The following is a 13,379-nucleotide window of genomic DNA, read 5'->3' on the forward strand; positions in this document are numbered from 1 at the left end:
TGAACCAAAAAACTGCTTTCTTTTTCTGTAAGCCTTGAATAGCAACTGATCCAGGATACGACCACGAGACTCCATACATCTCTCGATTCTTTCACGCCCACCTTCGACACGCTGCGTTGCCCTTCACCGACTCCCCAGTATTGTTTAGTCATTAGAGATCGCGTTAGCAGGGTTACTCCAATTTTCTTAACCTCAGTAATTAACATTGCACGCCTCTTTTAACCCTTATCTCCATCCAGAACTAAGAAATGCTCTTTTGGCCTTTCTATTTACCAAATTCAGCCAAACGTTAACTTTCCACCGGATCTTTTTTTTTTTTTTTTTTTTTTTTTGAGAATTGCAATTTCTTAGTCAAACGGTCACGTGCTTAGATTCGAGTCCTTAACAATGAAGCAGTGAATTATTGCAATAATGGAACAATACCATTATTTACATCGCGAATGAATTAACCATGTTAAAGTAACTGTACAAATCATCCCAATTAGCGTATTTTGTGTATCCGCTAGATAATTTTCAGCCTGGTTTTTCAATGGAAAACTGTGGCGAGTCCAGTGAAAAAAAAAATAATAATAGAAAATACATTTTTACATGTAAATAACTTTTTTTTTTACGTCTATATATAAAAAAAATCATCTTGGCTGGGAAAATTTTAATAGTATTTGCCCACTTTTCTCAAATTTTGGTTGTTGTACTAAGTGTTTTCCAATGTGTTTTGGATCATGCCCCACCTCAACGACTCCAAGATTTTGATGTCTAGCATAATAGTCAGCCAAGTTCTGAAAAAGTATAATATAAATATATGTACTTTAAATAAAAAAGGAACATGGGTAAAACTGTTTTTAATTTTACTTTCTTCAATGAATATAAATTTTATATTACACTTTGTATATTATAAAACATAAATCGAACTGAACTCGGGAAAATAAAATCCAAGTTAATACGATCCTTCAGCTTGATGTCTGCTGCAAAGAGTTTTTATTTGAGGTATTAATTTAGTCATTTTCAATCTCAAATCCCCATGGGTTGTGATATTTTGACAATTTCTTTTTTTCAGTAGCAAGTCATTTACAGCACTAAAGCCACATTCAACTAAATATGACGACGGGAAGAACAACAGTATTTTATTTTTATTTATTTTTTTTTTGCAAAACTAGTTGAATTTCGGTATTTCGTTTCTGTCTCGTCAGAAAGCCACGCCATTGTTCCTTTTATGTTAGATAAATTTCTAACAGACTCATCATTTTGCCTTTTCTGAGAGTTCTTCTTGATGCTGTATTTATGTTGACTGCTGTACTAGTGATGTCAGCTTTTTTTCTCGGAAAGTCAGGGTTGCAACATCGACAATTTATCGCCGACAATGGTGAGTTTGTTGATTATATCGGTGATGAATGCAACGTCATTTTCTAATTGCCCCCCCCCCCTCCAAAAAAAAAAAAAAAAAAAAACTCAAATTGCCCCTCGTTGGGAAACACTGCACTAAGATTATTTTAATGACAAAAATTAGCGGTCAATTCGAAGTAATGAGAAATCATTTGTTACTAAGGAAACTAATGTTATTTTTATGGCTATTTAGCCTATTTTTGTTTAGGAGTGCCCCTTTATATAATGTCATTGGCTTTTTACTCAAATTTTAGGGCATTACGAATGTTCTATATAGACAGATATATGAAGAATATATTGGAGATAAACATTTCGGAAATACCTTAGTAGGATGTTGCTGACTGTCTTCTTATTCAGTGGCGTGTGGCGATATATATTCATCTGCTGTTGAAGGACGGAAGTATGATTGAAAGGAAGGGGGTGGGGTGGAAAAAGTGAGGGTAGAGAGAGATGCGGGAGAATTATTGGTAAGGCAAGGGGTACGTGAACTTTTTGAAAAACCCGGGTTTTTTTATTATTATTAAAGGTGGGCAGAGAATACTTGGGGGGGGGTGACAATAGAATTTTTTGGGGAAGGGGAAGGATATGATAGGTAAGATCAGGGGTGGGAGTAACGAGATGTAAGCCGTTTCGACAATGCGTCGTCTTCTGAGCTCGTGGGGAGAAGTGCTAGAAATAAATAGAAAGAAAATAAATAAATCGTCTATGCATCACAATAATGATCGAATGTATAGCCTTTGGCTTATGTGCTGTATATGTGTGGTTTTTAGCTAAATTTAGCATTAAAAATGTTTCATTTATTATCAAAATTTAACTCGACAGATTTTAATAGAGATCCCAAATTTCATCAAAATCTGTCCATAGAGACTGGAGCTGTTATAAGCACGCATACCTACTGATTGCGCAAAAAAATTTTAAGGGGCTTTACTCATTGTTGCGTCAGCGAACTAAAATGCTTATTAAATTCATAATTTATCCCATAATTCTTTTCACTTAAATACAGTCAGTACTTCATCAAATATACAATAAACATCAGAGTTGAGTCGTTCTTCATTGATGATCTTATGCCATAGTAAGTATAATAAGGAGAGTAATGTCAAGTTTTTCTCGTTATTATTTTCATATTTCAATTAGACAAACCGAGTTTTAGTTGAGCTATGTAGTGCTCTGGTTTCCATGGCCGAGAGGTCATTTGCATATAAATGAACTAAGCGGAGCACTATAAAGCGAACATATTAAGACGTCCAATTACCTTTCAGTTGTTTTGTGTAGCTATTTCGCTACGATCACCGTCACATCCATGAATCATAACAACTCTTTGTGATCACTCCAAGAAAGAGTATCCAAAAAAAAAAAAAAAAAAAATGGGGAAGGCAGAACCGTTTTCTCTGCTTGACCTGCTGACCGTGGACATTCGCTTTTTCAGTTATTTTTCCAGTGACGTGCATAAACACATCTTGAGCTAAAGGAACAAAAAAGGAAAAAAAAAAATACTATGAAAAAAAAAAAAAAAGACGAACTGAGTCTATAATCATCGTACCGTATTTTCCTTAAGTTACTCCGTCTAAGTCGTTTCCGGTCATAAAGTAGAAAATAATTCCCCAAGTCCTTAGCACGTGCTATTTGTCGGAGTATTAATGCTGTGGTCAGTAAGCATGACCTGCGTCACGAGCTCGATTTTCCAGTGGACGCTCGCGGCTATCTTTATTCCTCTTATCTTCCTGTCGTGGTGTTAGGAAATATGTCAGCACCACCTTTAAATACGAAAAGAAGCGCTGAAAATATATGTAAATTAGCCTTAGTAATAGTACTCATATTTCTTATTCCTTCAGTTCTTATTATAAAGAATAAAACCTACAAAAACTTTCTAATTTTCATTACGCATACGTAATACGTAGAAATACATTCAAAATATAGCGTCCTTAAAAGGACTGGCTTAAAGGGGCGAAGCAAGAATGCTTTTCATATTCCCCGTTATCTGTAGAGAACCGTGTAGGGATAAGGTGTTATTGAGCTATTAAAGCTCTGATCATGGCAGGAGGGTAATAGCAATAGCCGAGCCTCAGTTAGAACTTCATTGGCTACAGCTTTGCCATCCATTACCCTCCCAGGGTACCCAGTTTAGTCGCCTCGTACGACATGCATGAACTACATTGGTGCTATTCTTATCCCGGCCACTACACAAAATAGAGAGTTCTTAAAAGAATTGGGAGATGGACTGAGTCCTTGACTCTTTATCCCGTCATCTGAATGAAGAAAATCTGTGTGGATGGGGTGTTATTGAGCTAAAAGCTCCAGTCATGGCTAGGTAACGGTAGCCGAGCCTCAGTTAAAACTTCATTGGCTACAGCATTGCCATTTGTTACCCTGGAAGTCCTAAAAAGGACTTGTTATACCATCTCATGCCAATATATATATATATATATATATCTGAATGAAGAGAATCTGTGTGGATGGAGTGTCATTGAGCTAAAAGCTCTAGTCATGGCTGGGTAACGGCAATAGCCGAGCCTCAATTAAAACTTCATTGGCTACAACTTGGTTTCCCCATACCATTCCTACCGTCGTAGAAGTGAAAGTTTTATTGAGGAAAAGAAAGGGGTTATCTCTATTGATTCTCCGGACGATATTGCCATCTGTTACCATGGAAATCCTAAAAAGGACTCTCATTTCCCAAAATAAAAATATAGCTTATAGTCCTTATAAGGACTGCCTTAAAGGGGCGAAGCAGAATGCTTTTCATCTTCCCCGTTATCTGTAAAGGACACTGTATGGATAAAGTGTTATTGAGATATTAAAGCTCTGATCATGGCAGGAGGGTAACAGCAATAGCCGAACCTCAGTTAGAACTTCATTGGCTACAGATTGCTATACATTACCCTCGAAGGGAATGGATTTTTCCTTCAATAGATCAAAATATATAGCTTGACTATTGACCATTGACGTTACTGACAGGATGGGTGAAGCACAAGTGCTTTTCATATTCCTCTTTATCTGTAATGAGAGTTATTTGGGAAAATATAGCTTCTTATCCTTATAAGGACTGGCTTAAAGGGGCGAAGCAAGAATGCTTTTCATCTTCCCCGTTATCTGTAGAGGACAGTGTAGGGATAAGGTGTTATTGAGCTATTAAAGCTGATCATGACAGAAGGGTAACAGCAATAGCCGAGCCTCAGTTAGAACTTCATTAGCTACAGCATTGCCATCCATTACCCTCCAAGGGTATTGGAGGTTCAAACCACCGGAAAATATCTTGCGACAATGCAATAATTAAATTATGATAATATCGTAAAATAATTATGGTGTATTTGAATATTTCACAAAAATTTGAAATTTTTTTCGCTATTTTTATTTATCCTTATTATTTTACAAAGAATAAATGTTGATACATAATTATTGTTAACAATGTTGTCTAATCACTAATGAATATAAAAAAATAAAAAGAAATTACGTCATAGCCTAGACTTGAGTAAAAAAAAAATTATTACTAGGTGAAATGAAATACATCGCTTGAATGATTTTATATTAAATTGAAAATTTTATATATTAAAATCATTTTTATGTATTATTATATATTGTTATATTTTATAAATTGTATATATTAAACTGCAAAATAGTTTTTTTTATAATCACCCCTCAACCACATTTACTAATAATATTTAATGATTGTTTTTATTGATCTACATCGTTTAGTTTTTACAATATTTTAAATTTTTATCCTAAAGTACATAAAATTATATTTATATAAATCGATAAAAAAATAGTCATTTAATAATTATTTTTATCGATCTACATCGTTTAGTTTTTACATTTTTTATTATTATTTACATAAAGGAATCAAGTGGATAGCGTGCATAATTTTAATAGCTTGACTTGCATTCTCTTCTATTAGGAGTTCTAAATGTCATTTACGTGAGTTACAAACTATCAGATGCACGTAATGCGAATATCCAATTCATAACTTGTCTCCTTGAGCCTAAATTCCATTTAGCATACGAAGTGGGTGTTACGATAGGAAAGTGGGGGGTGAAATTAACAGGACTCACGCATGAACGAAGTGTGCTGTTTTATCAACAAAGTGAGTACAGATGTCGTTCACCGCAGAAGGCCCGACACATCAAGTAAAAAATACTTCCTTTCACACCTTGTCCATGTAGTGAATGTTTCCGCTACACAAATCACCCCCCAAATTATAAGGCTATCAGTGAAATTCCCTCGGGCCACTGGTTACATCAAGAGGCCATCTCCGAAGAACCGAGTGCGTAGGGGGGAGGAGTGGAGCGACTCATGCCAGCAGCACCTGTCCAGGGTGCAGAATAGCGAGAAGAATGCATGCGAAAAAATGTAAAAAAAAAAAAATGAGAGAGAGAGAGCGAGAGAAGACGGTACAATTTCCTGCTGGCTTCCGGCCGTTGCATTAAATAACAATTATCGTTCCTATAGCTACCACTGAGTGATTTCGGCATCTCCTTGAATACCAATTTCCGGCGGAAAGAAGGAAAAATAGCATTAAGGTCTTTTTTGAATGGCTTAGATTTCAAGACTTTGAATTTTCTTAAGAAAATTTATAACATCTCCCAATTCTGAAGTAGTTTTCGCAATAATTCTTTTATCGATAGATTACGTGTCATCTTCAATAGAGATAGAATAACAAATTGTTGGCTGTCTGGTTTGTTGATTCTACTTCTTTATTGTTGCATCCAACAATGGAGTAACGTCACCACTTTCATTATCTCTTTTCTGGTAGATTTCGATTAAAGTGTTTGATATTCATTTAGCCTTAATTTCCTGGTCATTTTAGTAACTATATTTCCTTCCCCTCCCTAACTGTCTTATAGGAGTGTGTACCAACGGCACAGCGCCGAGCGTCAGTTCCATCAACCGGATTCTTCGTAACCGAGCTGCCGAAAGGGCAGCGGCAGAATTTGCACGCGTCGCGGGGTACGGAATTTATCAACAGTACGCTGCGGTGTTCCCTTGGGGAAGTACGTTACCGACATCTTCTCAGTTATGGCCGTCCTTCGCCGGGAGTCAGCTCCACTCGGAGTCTGCTAGCGATTCCACACTGCTCACAAATTTGCCGCCTCATCGGGACCACAGACCTCAAAGTAAGTTTATGCATTCTGTCTTCTCTCTTTCCGCCTTGGAATTTTGTTCATTATTTATTATTTTTTTTAATTTAATTTTTTGAACAATAGGTAATTCATTTTTTTTTTTTTTGTTAATTCCGCACTCGAAAGGTTGTCAACCTATAGTACATCAGTAACGTGAAGGCTTTAGGATTATCTAATCCTAAAGCCTTCACGCTTCCATGTTTACTAGAGCCCATTTTTTTCAAGTTTGCGCATTGCAAATGTTTACACTCAATTTTATTACATTATATACATATATTACGTAATATATAACAAACTCAAATATTGTAGTAACTTTTTACTGTAATATTAATAAAATAAAGCTAAGGAGGAAAATAATTTATTTATTAAAAAAAAGAACTTAATACAGAATCTTCCATTGAATATTCTTTTATCTCTCAACCTTTTCAATGCAGCAAAAATAAATAAATAAATATTTTCCGAGAAAAAGTACCTGAAACTTCGACTTTGTAAAAATGTAATCAACAAAATAGCATAAGTTTTCTTGGCTAAACGATAACCATACATTTATATATATGTAAGAAAATGGTGTATTCACTTAATTATTTAATAAAAAAACCTCGAAAAACTTCACTATAAGTCTATTTTTAATAATAAAAAAAGAAAGTAATGTTATATATAAGACATTTTATTCTTATTTTTTGAAATATAAGTGAATAAAGACCAAATCAATTAACTGCCCTCTATATATATGTAGATTAGTCAAAGATGTGATATTTATGTCAACCTTTTGTTCGATTATATTTTCACAAAGTGAATGACTACGTGCTTATCTTTCGGTAGAGAGATAGACAACTTTTTAAAAAAAAATTGCATTATTTGTTATCAGAATAATAGCTATTCATGGTTATTTTATTTAGACTGAGGTTTCAATGCCGTCTTACTAGAGAGACCCATTATTATTTAAATATTCGACATCAATTAAAAACACCTTTTCATTTTAAATATAATTTTTTTATTTCAGAGATGGAATATGTTTGGATAAGCTGTTTGGTTTTCCTTATCTTTATATCTTTATTTCTTCATTAGTTTATATTTGTATTTGGCGGTTTAATAGTTCTCTGGTTGATATGAACCCTATTTCTGACTTGCTGATATTAGCATTTCTTTTATGCTACAAACGCCAGTGATGAGAGATTTGAATTATTAAAAAAAGTATCTTCTTCCACTAAATGATAATCAGTGGAAGATTATCATTTATAAGATGACAGCCAATGTCATATTAAGAACAGGTAATGGGTTTGCCCTCGTCGCAAGATAGACTGACTGGATGGACAGCACACACCTCTAATAGCGCAATCATTCTAGTTTTGTTTTGTTTTTTTAAGTAAGTTTTATGTAAACACACACAGTAGATTCCACACACACACAGTAGATTCCCATACTATGGAGATGGTTTCAACAAGTAATGTCCAGATAAATGAACACCGAACATTATGTTGATCTTATGTGGAGTATCAGCAAAGTGTGCACTGACTAGTATAGTAGTGTTTCCCAAACTTTCAGTACCCGCGTACCTCTTCAGTATCCCTCCTCTCAGGCTAGATAATAATCGTTAAATATTTTAATATTAATTATTATTATACTGCACTTCAAGATCTGGTAAAAAATTCAGCGCGCGTATAACCTGCACATCTGTCATCACTTGTGATACAAACATGTCTAAACGTGTGTGTGTACTGATTGAAACAATCGCTAAGGGCTGTTATAATTTCAGATACGAATGATTCCGAAATTTACCGGAGGTTTCCGACCGCACGGTTCGAACTATTTGAATTTAAACTTTTAATGCAGCAGTTCGAACCGTGCAGTGGTAGGCGATCGTGCCATCAATCAGACGCGGCCCTAACGGACGGCAGTCGATATATGCCAAGAGACATTTTGATTAAAACTGCTTTAGATTTTTTAGTGATTAAAAAATTAATTATAGAACAGGCTTGTACTAATCTGTAACAATACGGCGACAAAATATAAAGGTAAAAAAGTCATATTTTATTTTTTTAAAGTGCCCTGCATCTCCTAAAGACTTTTAGCGTACCACATTCTCGCATAAACTTTATAGAGCATCTTTTGGGAAGATCAGCCTTTCTAATGAATTTGGTTTGATTAAGGAATGGGTAAAATATCGGCGTCTATTAACTAACATTCAGGGAAAAATTCGTGTAGGAGGGTGATGTTTTTAACTGATGTCGAAGGTGGGCATCATATTGCACATTTTTTTGCAATACGATGTGTATGAATATTTTAGTTGTTTGTTTTCGGCGGTTCCACTCAAGAAATACTGCAGTGAGTACCATACATATCAAGAAAGTCATGTAATGTGATGGAGATTGAAGCGATCCACTAAAAGCTTTTTTTTTTTTTTTTTGCTGGAGGAAAAAAAAATCATGATAACATCAACTAATTGAGATTCTATAGTACGATTGGCAAATTGTGTAAAAACGAATTCATTTGTTTAGTGAACTTATGCAAAGCGAAATCTGTCGAGTATAGACATGAAAATAAATAGAAATGTTGGGGGGGGGGGAGGCGAACCCTCCTAAATATTAAGAAACAATCGATTCTCAGTTCACTTTTATGCATTATTCTTATTCTGCTTGTGTCAGTAGTGATCATTTTTGTCTTGTCTTCACCTGGTACAGATTCCTGTTTTAAATTTTTGTTTATATTCTTGTACATGATTGTTAAGTTTGTCCACGAGTGTCTATAAGTATCCCGAACTCCCCCCCCCCCTCCCAATTACGATATCATTATCGTACCTAGGGACCAGTATTTTTTTTTTCTTCCTTTTTAAATTGCATCATGAACAGGGTACATTAAGGTTTGTTACATTGCAGAGTGGGACGTAGGCCTAAACATCTCCTGTTCCGACTTAGCTTCGGTGGAACACGTTTGATGACTGGCGATCAGGTGTTCAGCCAAGCGGCACGAGACTATAAACACCCCGAAGGGACTGTCCCCTTGAGCGCATGAATTAACCACATTTCTTTTTTACTGAGTGGAGGTCAACAGGATCCTTTAGCCTACGAGAAGCAACTAGAAGTGTGTGTGTGTGAGCCTAAAACACAGCTTACCCCTTCATTGTGCGTTCATATTTATCATTCAATGGAAACAAAACCATGAGAAAGTCACCGATCAGTAACGAGACCACCCCTTCCAACCTTTTGTGACCATTTGGTTTACTGACCTTTTCTATTCGATTAAGAAGGTCAAAAAGAAAAACTCATATTTGGAAAAATAAGTGCAGAAATACTGTGCAAGGCTACACTCGGACCACATCCATCTGCAGTTAAAAATATCGAAGGTCATTTTCCCATTGTTGCCTTAGCAACCGTTCCCACAGTGAACTCAAGTTAGATTTAATAACAATGCCAACGTAATTGTTACAAACTTCGAAGGCTACAAACGACAATTAAAAGTTTTATATTCAGACTCACGCTTAGCACATTACAGCAAAAAATAAAAACAATATATAATTAAGATTCAGTTTTAGAGGTCTCTTTCCCCTCCCCCCCTTGTCCTTTATATGAGATGTAAAATCTAAATAACGCCCACTCAGATAGGTGGGCTACTAATTCTACTTTATCTCGATATAACTGAGCATTCTAAATCACACACCCATTTCGCTTTTGTCACGGGATATTCTTAAGGCCTCACCTTTAAAAAAGAAATACCCGCCTTCCCCCCCCCCCTCATTAGTGAAAACAGGTGCAGCAGTAATGCAGATACAATAATAAGCTATTATAATTCTTCAGTTTTGAAGAATTATAATAGCTCCTTCATATTAAAATAAAGATTGTCAGTTAAAATGTTTCTAGCGATCGTGAATGAATTTACACTTGAGATATTGCCAAGCAGTTCGCATTTGTAGAGGGGAACTAGTGGAATGGATGACCAATTGTCTTCTTGTTTTCAGATCCCATGAACAAGAATACAATTTTTGAGTCTCTAGTGATTATTCTAAGGACATCTTTAAAGACTGCAAACGAAAACTGTTACATCCCACACGTTCACTGGGACTGGCTTGTATCCATTGAAAACTACCTTAGTTTTCAATGGATACAATAGTCATTACAATTAATAATTATCGTGATGTCGATTTATGACGAAAGAAAACGTAAAGAACTTGAACTCTATAGACTTATTACTTTATAAACAGGCAGCATAAAGCAACCATTGATAAAAACTCGTATGATCGAACGCCGATCAAAATTTCCCGGAAATGCTAATAAAAATGGTGAGAATATTAATATGTAGTTATATATCTTTATAGTTAGAGATGAAATCTTTATTGTTCTCCCGGAAACTCGGGTTTTTATCCATGAAAACAAATACCGGCGAAAAGAATTCATTTGCAATGACTGGTATCAGGGGATGCGCCGAATATACGGTATATTCGACGTACTTTTCGGATATTCGGATTCGGTCAAATCAGTAGATTCGATATTCGCAGCCCAAACAGAAAATTCCTGTTGTATGCGTCATAACAGACGCAAATCGGGATAAACCTTCTCTTATTTTGTGCTTGTTGAGTTTGCTATAGCACTTTCTTTGGAGATTTTATTTTAGTTTTAAAAGTTGTAATACGGAGTATTAAAATTTGTTTTAAGATATTGAAAAACAGTAGAATTTTTGTTCATAAATAATAATAAGAAAAAATATTTGGGAGTTTTAGATTTATGAGAAGATTCAAAATTTGCAAATGTAAAATTCTCAAATAATTTGTGAGTTCAACAAACTTCATCATCGGCCTGTAGAGTAAGATAGACTGAGAGTCAGCAGATAGTGGGAGAGGAAATAAAGATAGAGTGCATAGTAGTAGGGTAGGTAAAAGAGGCCTCAGTTGACCTGTTTTAGCTGTTTGCCCCCCAGGGGCGATTCTAAAACGGTCGTTGATTTTTCACTTTAGAAGAAAAAGGAAAAATCCTAAAAAGGAAACATGGAACAAAAACAAAAACATGAAGTACAGAGAAAATAAAACTATATAGAAAGAACTGGAAAACCAAAAAAAAAAAGATGGGGGGAAAAGGGTCTGGCCTAAGTGATGCAGCTCTCAAGAAGCTGCACCGCCTCGCTGTAGGCCTTCGCTGCTCAGGTTCTCAGGCCCTCCCCCACCTGTTGGAACTAGAGAGCTATTGCTGTGGACAGGAAACCATGGGATGGTTATTGTGACTGTCGCTTTTTGTGGGCAGTCATTATTCTTTTAGCCACCTCACTTCCCTTGGCCATGTCTAATTTGGAGAGAGCTATGAAGAACGCTGATGCCGCCTCCTCGTCTATGTCCATGGCTACCTGTACTTGCTCAGGGGTGATTTGGCTGATGTCTTCAACAAATAAGTCACCCCATTTTGCACTAACTACGTTTGGACCATATTTCCCAGTGAGGAGGAGCTCAGGTTCCCCTATTCTCATTATTGCGTCTTGAAATTTTTCTGCCACCCCAGGGATACCTTTAACCAGATGCTTTAGAGTCTCCCCTACTTTTGCATGAGGAGTCTCCAATTCTTCTGTTTCTGCTGGTTTTATTTTTTTCATCTCTTTTCCTCTGGACTCAGAGGTCTTTTGAAGGGGGCGCTGCTTGCCTCCATGTTTTCTGTTTTATTTACTTTTCCTTCTGCAGTGATTTCATCATGTGACACAGCTTGTTTATTGGCTGTTTCTCGCTTCTTCTCTTTCTTGGGTGTGCAGGCTATGGTTTCTGTGGCGGCTGCCTTTTCTTCTATAGCCGTTATTTTGCCGTATGCCTCGTTTATAGTTGGAAAATCCGTGTTTTCCGACTCTTGTTCTGTAGTAGCTGTAGGCTTCTCTACTGAGGAGACTGTGACTGGTATAATAGCACCTCCCATCCTTTCTGCATGCGTTCTTGATGGGCAGGTGTTAACTTTGTGGTCTTTGGACCCGCATTTGAGGCAAGCCATGAGACATTTGTCTAGTGAGTGACTTGTCGTTAGGCAGTTTTTGCATGTCAGTTTTGGGCAGTTCGCTCCTAGATGGTCGAAGGATCCACATCGGAAGCATTGCTTCTTAACGCCAGGGTAGTTTACCATTACCCTAGCGGATCCGATGTTGACGAAGTTTGGAACCGCTGTTTTCATCTCGAGCGAGATGTTTACTTCCCCAGACTTCCATTGGGGTTGTCTGCATCGTTTAAGATTTGTATGTTTCGAACAACACCCCATTTCCCAAACACTTCGTGGATTATTTTTTCATCACATTGTATATATTCCAAGGGGAATCTGGAGATTTTGAGCAGTTTGATAATGCTCCCCACCATGAACGGAAAAATTTCCTTTCCGTTACATTGAAAGCCTTTGAGCAACTTGTCCCTAGTCTCTGCGCTCCTAACTACAACCTGGTATCTGCCATTATCGAAAGGAGTGAATCCAAATATCTGGTCCGCACCGACGCAGTCAATCAGGGCTTTAGCCAAAAGTCGAGGTCTGAGATCAGTGTCAGTCTCGATGCCGAGAGTCCGCGTGCGCGGCAAAACATTGGCCATAGCTGGCGCGGGGGGCCTAGCTATCCCCACCCCCAAGTATTTATTATATTATTGCCCCGGTCCGGGGTTTAGGAAGATCTGTAAATCTCCGTTAAATATATCGTGAGGCCCGATGGGACTCGTACCGATATCAACGGTTATGAACAGATGCTCAGTTTGTTTCACGAAAAAACGCGAACTATACTACACACCTGATCTAAGCCAAAAGGCCGAGAAAATTCTCAAATTCTTATCTCCCAATTTAAAACAGAAGTTTCGTTAATATTTTTTATTTTATTTTATAATGTAAGTGTACTATTTGTTCTGATTTTTAGGCTGTATTGTCTTTTTTTTAAAATATTTTTCTA

The 13,379-nt window shown here is 36.5% G+C and overlaps 1 protein-coding gene across 1 annotated transcript in view; it reads left to right on the top strand.

Moving 5' to 3' along the window:
• LOC150108260 (paired box protein Pax-6-like) overlaps positions 1–13,379 on the top strand; it is a 49,253-nt gene that overhangs the window by 19,255 nt on the left and 16,619 nt on the right. Inside the window, exon 4 of the mRNA XM_090390434.1 lies at positions 6,219–6,488. Within this exon, the coding sequence (XP_090246560.1) occupies positions 6,219–6,488 (270 nt within the window). The remainder of the gene's footprint in view (positions 1–6,218; positions 6,489–13,379) is intronic.

The sequence above is a fragment of the Typopeltis vanoorti genome, chromosome 3 (assembly GCF_054136105.1).
Source record: "Typopeltis vanoorti isolate ZY-2024b chromosome 3, IOZ_Tvanoo_1.0, whole genome shotgun sequence".
NCBI lineage: Eukaryota > Metazoa > Arthropoda > Arachnida > Uropygi > Thelyphonidae > Typopeltis > Typopeltis vanoorti.